This window comes from Moschus berezovskii, chromosome 27, assembly GCF_049115385.1.
Source record: "Moschus berezovskii isolate FMDL1 chromosome 27, NW_MosBer_1.0, whole genome shotgun sequence".
Classification (NCBI taxonomy): Eukaryota; Metazoa; Chordata; class Mammalia; order Artiodactyla; family Moschidae; genus Moschus; species Moschus berezovskii.
Genome location: NC_142486.1, coordinates 15285651 through 15294641, shown reverse-complemented (window position 1 = coordinate 15294641; position 8991 = coordinate 15285651). Strand labels below are relative to the sequence as shown.

The window sequence follows — 8991 nt, the reverse complement described above, 5'->3', positions numbered from 1 at the left end:
ACAAACCTCGGAGACCATCCCCTGCACATTTTACGCTGCGCCTGGCTCAAAAGGTTCACCCCCACCCTCAACCCCCAGCAAGAAACTCTCCAGCCAAAATGAGGCAAGGAGATGGGAGTTTGCCGTCACGTTACCCGGGGGTTGCTCAGAGCAGCTGGGCAGATGTTTTGATCATCTTGTTTGTGCCCAGATGGACAAGGAGAGGGCCTTCAGGCACAGGTCTCCATATGAGTGAGCTCCAGGGGCAAAAGAGAAGCCGATTAACTTCAGAAAGAACCACAGTGTTAGCTACAGTCACGACCCTCCCTCACCCTCACTTGGCTCTTGGAACACTCAATCCCCTACTTGGAACCTTTCAATGCTTCCCAGGAACCTTCAGGATATGGCCTCACATTCCAGCCTCCATGGGATCTGATGCCACGGACTCGTCCACTGCCATCTCCAGCTGTGCACCCCTCCAGGCCCCCCAACAGCAAACTCCCTCAGGATTCCCTGGGCTGGCCCCTCTCTCTCCTCCACGTTTCCCTCTCACAGCATTTCATCCAGGACCATGGATTCAGAGATCATCCATCTGTAGCAGTGCCAGATTTTCTTCTGGTCTGGACTGCTCATGTCAGCTTCAGAACAGTATAAGCCATCGTCTACTGACATCCTCACTTAGATGTCAAGCACATCTCAAACTCGACTGTCTAAAACACCCTTCCCACCTGACCCCCTTACGCAGCTTGTCTTCCCCGCATCAGTAAACTCCACCATCCACTCAGCTGCTTCGGTCACTCCTGACTCCTCTTTCTCTGATGGCTCACACATTCACCCCACCCCCACCCCACTAAGTCCTGTGGATTCTACCACCGAAGTTTCTCAAACATCCTTCTATTCTTTCTATCCATCTGGTATGTTACCGCCCCAGTCTAAGCCATATCTCCCTCCTGGATCACACAAGAACTCCTCCACAGGGTCTCCCTACGTCTGAGCCCATACAACACACAGTCACACACTCAAAGGTGGTCATCTGTGTAAACAGAAGCACGCTACCCCAGTGAAGTGGAGATAACAACCAGGCTTCTAGTTTTAAGGGGCTCCCACAGGCCAAATCTGGGGCAATCTGAGCACCAAGATAAGTAAGGCTTATAACTGTAACATTATTGGAAAATAAGATAAATCTTAAAGTCCTTACTGACAATAAATATTAAATAAGCAGGCAGAGAAATGTCAAGTGAAAGGAGCCCTGGAGTTGACATTACCATTTTGTAACCATCGTGATAAAGATTGATCTGATTCAGGTAAGAATCAGAAAGAGATAGTCAATTTCAACTATTTAATAATCCAGGGAATAGGACATCAGCGTGGTAGTCATGTAGGCTTCCCAAGTGGCTCAGTCATAAGGAATCTGCCTGCCAGTGAAGGAGACATGAGTTTGATCCCTGGGTCAGGAAGATCCCCTGGAGAATGGCAACCCATTCCAGTATTCTTGCTTGGGAAATCCCATGGACAGAGGAGCCTGGTCCATGGGGTCGCAAGAGTTGGACACGACTTAGCAACTAAAACAACAACAATATGGTAGTCATGTATCTCCCTGACGGCTTATCAGTTACAAGGGAAATTTTTTCAACTAGAGATTGGAGAAATAGGACAAAATTAAAATCACTAAGGAGGAGCAGACAGACATTGTATACTTCTTGTTGTTGCACCGAGAAGGAAACAACAACATTTATGCAGTCTTCCAGCCAGGAATTCTTAACCCATGTATGATCATGAAGAAACAGTAGACAACGCTCAAATGAGGAACATTCTCTTAAAAGGGAAGACTGCATTTTTCCACTACTATGTCAATGTCATAAAAGACAAGGCTTAGAGGTGGGAGGGAGGTTCAAGAGGGAGGGAACATATACATACCTATGGCTGATTCATGTTGCTATATGGCCGAAACCAACACAATATTGTAAAGCAATTATCCTTCAATTAAATAAAAAAGAATTTTTAAAGGTAAAAAAAAGACAAAGGCTACTATTCCAGATTAAAGGAGACTAAAGAGAGATGACAATTTAATACATCGTTTCTAACCTGGATTCTGGACTACAGGGGAAAATTCTACATCAAAGACAGTATTGAGACCATCGACAAAGTGGATGGTAAATGAGATTCCATATTGCATCGATGTGAAATTTAGTGAAGTGGATAACTTGACTGCATGGAGGCAGGAAACACTAAGTATTTAAGGGTAAAGGAGGGCTTCCCTGGTGGCTCAGAGGTAAAGAATCCGCCTGCAGTGCAGGAAACTTGGGTTCCATCCCTGGGTTGGGAAGATCCCCTGGAGAAGGAAACAGCAACCCACTCCAGTATTCTTGCCTGGGAAATCCCATGGACAGAGAAGCCTGGTGGGCTACAGTCCATGGGGTCACAAAAGAGTCGGACGAGACTTAGTGACTAAACAACAACAACAACCAGGGTAAAGGAACAAGGTGTATGCAACTGATTCTCAACTAGTTCCGAATAAGAGTCCCACGTATATACTGTATATAGAGAGCCAGTAATTTTAACAGAAGTTTGGAGTAAAGGACATACAGATGCGCTTCGTACTTTTCTGTAACTTCAAAATTATTTCCAAATAAAAAGTTAAACCAAGACATCCAGCCTCCTTGCATGGCCCACAAGGCACCTGCCACCATCCCCAGTCAGCCAGGCCAGTCTTGTGTTGGCCCCATGTCCCAGCATACTCAGCCCCACAGACGTGAGTTGCCTTTCAGTTTTCCCAATGCATCAAATTCGTGCCCACCTCTGGGTCTGTGTACAGCGCCCTACTGTTACTTCTAAATGGAATTCTGTTCCCTCAACTCAATTCTCAGGAATACGGTAATTGTCCCTTTCTCAAAATGGCCTTTGAGCTCCCCACCCTCCAACCCAGTACAGAGTTACCAAGTTCTTTCATAGCACACTGAACGTTTTCTTCATGATAATTGCCACAGTTTGTAAGAGTCTGTATTTGGGGAGGATTGCGTGAGGTCCATCTTCTCTAGTGGCCTGAGAGTTCCCTGAAGCTAGGGATCCTGTCTGTTTCATTCATGAATGTATCCTCACTTCCATTACTAGACCCTGCCAACTGCCGGGCACTAGCAGACAGTTGATTAAATGATGCAATCCACCCTCTGAGTTCACCCCCAAACCATTGGCAGCTCTCAGAGAACATACCTCACAGTCTCTCTCTAGCCCCAAGAACTGACTCAAGAGGCTTTGTCTGGGAAGGCTTCTGGGGTTCTTCACCCCCACAACAGTGTTTGAGATTAGGAGGCCATGGTAAGAAGGAAGGGGAACTCAGGAGGAGCGACATGGTAATTCAGTTGGGAGCCTGGAACATCAGAGAGGATATCAAGGAGGCAGTTGGCTACATTGGGCTGGTGCTCAGAGGGGCAGTCTAGAGTAGAAGGAGAGATGAGGAATTCCCTGGTGGTCCAGTGGTTAGGACTCTGCGCTTTCATTGCCGAGGGCCCAGGTTCGATCCTTGGTCAGGGAAAAGCCAAAGAATTAAAAAAAAAAAATAGAAGATATGATTGGCAGTTGAAGCTGTGGACTTTAAGATCTCTCACAGTTCTGTACAAAAGAAAAAGAGTCCAAGGATGAGGCCCAGAGAACCTGGACTTAAGGGCTAAGCAGAGGAAAACATCTCTGGAAACAAAGAAACAGTGTCCAGAAAAATAGGCATAATATCGTGAGAGTAGTCACAGAAGGCGAGAGGAGGCCCCTTGAGGCACTGAATCCCATACATCTGTGTTTCCTTCTTCGTGTTCAAGTTCAGCATCTGGCACCTGGTGAGCTGAGGAAGCCTGGTGGAGGCTAGGGGTTCGGACTGTCTGAATCCTGACTCCACAATGGCTGTGTGACTTTGGGCGACAGACTTAACTTTCCCAGACTCCGGGCCCTCAGCTTCAGAACAGGACTCATGCTAGTATTTACTTTATGGGGCTGCCCTCAGAATTTCCCAAGATCATCTTTGGAGAGCCCTTTGATCCATGTTTGTTCTACTGTCTAGGAATGAATGAAAGTACAGACACAGCAGGAGCGGGTGGCTGGTTCTGGCTAATAGGATTGTTTCTTAAGTTCAGCCAATAATAGGGCTTCAGACAATGGTCAAATAGCCCCCTCACCACTTTCTATTACATGTCCCCATCTCTTGATTTGATCCCTATTAAACAAACCTAAGGTGGGTAGGCTCTGTTTAATACTGTCCTCTTTCCAAAGCCTCCTTCTGAAAACTGGCTTTCCCTCCAAATCCCTATCAGATGACGCTGGAGTTTGCCTACCTGATTGCAACTAAACTTTCTTTTTCAGGTAACCATGGTGATACTGCCTCCTCAACACAGCTACCTTCTGTGGGTACAGGTAGATATTCTCAGGCTACTTCCTGGGAGAAACCACTGAGGTCTGCCAGTAGCTTCTGGTCATCTCAGCTCTGAAGGAAAGGCAAGTGGATGACCATTTCACAGCTTAGAAAGCACTTCCACACCATAACCTCCCTTTCATCCTCACAACTGCCCTGTGAGGTAGATACAGCAGATAATAACTACACCGATCCACACGTATCAAGCATTCACAGCATACCATGCTCTGTGTGAAGTGTTTTCTTAGATGATCTCATTGAAACTCACCAAAATCCTATGAAATGGGCTCCATCAGTTTTTTTTTTTGCCATTTTACAGAAGAGAAAAAATGGGGCTCAGAGTGGTTAGACCTTGCCCCGGATCAAAGAGGTAGTAAATAATGGATTCAAACCTCAGCCTGTTTGACTCCAAAGCCACATTGATAACCCTCCATCTTCAGTACTGCCTCACAAAGCAAGTGCATTATCTCCCAGGTATCGTTCTATCCATTAGATCAAAGTTCAGAGAGGTAAAGTGACTTGTCCAAGGTCTCACAGCCAGGAACAGGCAGAGCTGGAATCCATAACTGGCTTTTCTGGCCCTAAGGCTCCTGAAAGGGTGAAGCTTCATGAGTGGACTTTACCGTATACGAGATAATTATTTCTGCAGCAGATCTGCCTTGCCAGTCCCGCTCAGCTTAGAAGAGTATTTTGATGCCGAAGTCCTTCCCAATCACGTGAGAACAAATGCTTAACAATAAACATTGAGGCATTCCTGGTTTGAAGAACTCCACTGATGTCAAGGAGAAAGCATGAGAAGGAAACTCTGACAGAGTCCAAGGTTAAGGTAGACATCTGGAACTTAGGATGGGAGTACATAGGAGAGAACGGGTCACAGTCTAATGACTTTTTTTTTTTGGTAGCTGTTGCCATATTAAAACATATTTGTCAGAATTCCCTGGCAGCCCAGTAGTTAGGACTCCACGCATTCACTGCCGTGGGTCTGGGTTTGATCTCTGGCAAGGGAAGTAGGATCCCACAAGTCACTAAAAACAAACAAACAAACCAAAAAAGGTATTCATGGCCCATCTGTTGTTATCAGTGAGACATTCTCACAAATTAAAGTAAATATTTAAAGTGTTTAAATGTATTGTATATCCTATACAAATCCTATGAATGATGTGCTGAGAAAAAGTTTTAGACACGAGTCTTTAAATTGGCAATTTCAACACATGATTCTGTGTAGTGCAGTTGATCTTGTTGAAGGTTTAAAACATTTTGTTATCCTAACCCTACCCATAATGTTCCCTGGTACTTTCCTGGTTTTGAATATTTGCTATAGCCTATAATTCTTTGGAACTGCTACTAAAAGTATATTTCTTATTTATTAAAAAAAGATATAGAAAGTTAGGAAATACACAGAATGATATGATTTCAGGAGTTCCTAAGCTTTCCAGGTTTCCAATCCCCAATCCTAGATTGGTATCTGTCAGGAATTTGGAAACTTTAGGCCAGAGAAACTGGATGAAATGTCCTTAAGCAACTCAATGGGATGAAAAACTGGGGAAAGGCCATCTTCCTTGGCCTCCAGGAAGGTTCCATCCAGGAGCTGGTGCAGGGGCAGAGCTTCCCTGATCACCATCCCTCTGAAGGCGGAGATCTGAGAAGAGGGCACCTCAGGTAGCCAGGGGCTGAGCTTGAAGCGTTGGACTTGGCATAAAATTCCCATGATGTCACAAGTTGCATCTCAATTGCTGGTGCAAATGTTCACTTCTATTCCGGTGAGCATCTCCTCACTTTAGTATAAAAAGTGTTTTATATAATCACCAGGAGAAAAATGGATGCTTCACAAGCAGATGTCCTGTCAAACCGGCACCCCTCACTCATGTGCCAGCAGGAGAAGCGGTGCCCTCAGTCTGGCTGTGCGGTCAGGCAGGCAGACCTGGGTCCGAATGCTGGTTAGGCCACATTCTGGCTGTGTGACTTTGAGCTGGTGCTTTAACCTCTCTGAGACTCAGTTTCTCCTTCTGTAAAATGCTGATAATGAGAACACCAATGGCCCAGGGATGTGGTGAGGATTGAATGAGATAATTCCCATAAATCGCAAGGCCTGGCACGGGGTAAGCCCTCAATCAACCGGAGATGTTGACATTGCCTAGTACAGGCCCAGCAGTGCAGCGAGCGAGCCTCTCCAAGGGCTCCCTCGCCCTGGGCCTTCTCCAGGTGGGGATTTTCTGGTCCGCTGGGACTGTGCCAGAAGCTTTGGGCGCTCCCCGCCCGCCCAGGTCGGTTTCCTCCTATCCACACGGGCCTGCGGGGAGGCTGGCCCTGCGGGGAGGTCTTGCTGCAGGTCGTCAGGTGATGGATGAACCCACCCGGTAGCTTGGCCTCCGGGGAAGCCGGAGGGAGCGAGTGGGGAGCGCATGTGGCGCAGGGTCTCCGCACGCGGCCTCGGGGGCAGAGGGGCCATGTCCCGGGCTGCCCTTCCCCGGGTGGAGGCCCGGCGCCCCGCTTGCACTCCGGCTGCTGCGATGTGTCCTCAGGCGCTCGACGGGGTCAGATTGTGCCCGGAGCCTTTCCCGCACTTGGGGGGCCGTTGATCCTGCTCTGTGCGGGTGTCGGTGGCGAGCCAGATGGGTGCTGTGACCTTAGGTTCGGGGCAGGCTGGGGCCGCGCGCCCCCGATGATCCCACGGTGGCTGTGGAGCTGGGAAGCTCTCTGCACCCTCGTGGGGAGCGGGTGGGTGGCTGGATCTTGGGGCGGCCAAGGGAAGCCTCAGGGCCTCGCCTTGCCTGGGGAGCCGGCTCACCTCCCCTTCCCTTGGGGGATCGTCCGGGGTGCCCTCGGGGCCTTGCTTCCTCCCCCCGGAGCTCTGGGCTCCGGCGGCGGCTGCGGCGGCCCCGCAGAACTGGGCCGGGCGTTTGTCCGGAGGCCTCTCCTGGGAAGAAGCCGCCTGAGAGGCTCTGTTTTCAGGCCTTTCTCCTGAAGGGCTCTCCTGGTCACCCTCACTCCCGAATCCTGCAGGGAGGAAAGAAGAATCTGTTGTTTTCTCCGCAGCCCACCTGAGACTAGGAAGACCCTGCCTTGGGAGCCCTAAATCGGGTAACTTGGTGGACAGTCTGTAAATGACCCATTTCTGACAGCGGGCAGAAGGTGAGGCCAGGTCCTGTGGGAGCTGTTTCTAAAATCGGATAGAACTGGGCAGCTCTACACTTATTTGCAGTGTGATTTTAGGCAAGTTACATAACTTTTTACAAAGCCTCAGTTTGTCCAGCAATCAGGTGGGGATAATAGTTTGGGAAGCATCTTGGGAATCACAGGCCTTCAGAAAGGCAGGGCCTGGCACCCCTTTGTTAAACTGGAAAGATCAATATAAACCTGTAAAGGGTAATTCCCTGTTTGTCCAATGGTTAGCACTCTGCAATTTCACTGCCAAGGGCCTGGGTTCGAGTCCTGGTCAGGGAAGTAAGATTCTACACAAATCTCCAAAAAGAAAAAAAAAAAAAATCTCCATATGAAAAGTTTTTTTTTTTTTTTTTAAGCATACAAAACAGAGAGGAAGGAAGATAGAAAGGGAGGGAAGAAGAGAGGGATGGAGGAAAGGAGGGACTTAAAAGCTCCCTGTACATGGTTGCTTGCTTAATCGCTCAGTCATGTCTGACTCTTCAGGACCCCATGGACTGTAGCCTGCCAGGCTCCTCTATCTATGGAACTTTCCAGGCAAGAATACTGGAATGGATTGCCATTCCCTTCTCCAGGGGATCTTCTGGCCCAGAGATGGAACCTGGGTCTCCTATACTGCAGACGGATTCTTTACTGTCTGAGCCATCAGGGAAGCCCAAGAAGCTCCACAAGTAACAGGAAAATCTTTACCGTGAACAGGTGCTGGGGCTAATGAATGGTCAGCTCAGGTTTGCCTCTTTAGAACAGTGTAGCCTGGTCCTATGTCTGACTGGAACTTGCAGCCTTAGCTGATTCTGAGACAGTTGCCTTTTTCTTTTGGATCAAGTAGGATTACCCAAACTCCAAGAAGGTATAAAAATAATAACTGATAGAATTACTGAAACTCTAGAAAGGTATAAAACTGGAACCTCAAGAAGGTGTCAGAATAAGGACAAGAAAAAGTTAAATCCATAGTCTTAGCCCTTTTATAACCCGATTTGATGGTGGAATTTTTAGGCAAGTGGCATGTGAGATCCTTCTGGACCAGAGATCAAACCCATGACCCCTGCATTGGCTGGCAGACTCCTAACCACTGGACCACCAGGGAAGCCCTGATGATGGGTTTTAATAAATTCTGTTGTTATTGTATTTGTGTATCCTTAAAGCATGCAAAGAGTTGACTCACTGGAAAAGACTCTGATGCTGGGAAGGATTGGGGGCAGGAGGAGAAGGAGACGACAGAGAATGAGATGGCTGGATGGCATCACTGACTCGATGGACATGAGTTTGAATGAACTCCAGGAGTTGGCGATGGACAGGGAGGCCTGGCGTGCTGTGATTCATGGGGTCGCAAAGAGTCGGACACGACTGAGCGACTGAACTGAACTGAACTGAAAGCATATGAAGTAATCAAAAGAATCTTTTGACTACTGAATTTGTATTTGCAGTTTAAATTAGCTAAGATAATTTAATTG

The 8991-nt window shown here is 47.8% G+C and overlaps 1 protein-coding gene and 1 non-coding gene across 2 annotated transcripts in view; one reads left to right on the top strand and one right to left on the bottom strand.

Moving 5' to 3' along the window:
* Positions 1-834: 834 nt before the first annotated feature.
* Positions 835-8991, bottom strand: part of BCL7C (BAF chromatin remodeling complex subunit BCL7C) — a 37720-nt gene continuing 29563 nt past the window's right edge. Inside the window, exon 6 of the mRNA XM_088833254.1 lies at positions 835-7372. Coding sequence (XP_088689380.1) covers positions 7160-7372 — 213 coding nt within the window. The 3' untranslated portion in view covers positions 835-7159. The remainder of the gene's footprint in view (positions 7373-8991) is intronic.
* TRNAE-UUC (transfer RNA glutamic acid (anticodon UUC)) lies at positions 3439-3511 on the top strand. Its single transcript has one exon. It is a non-coding gene; the product is annotated as a tRNA-Glu (tRNA).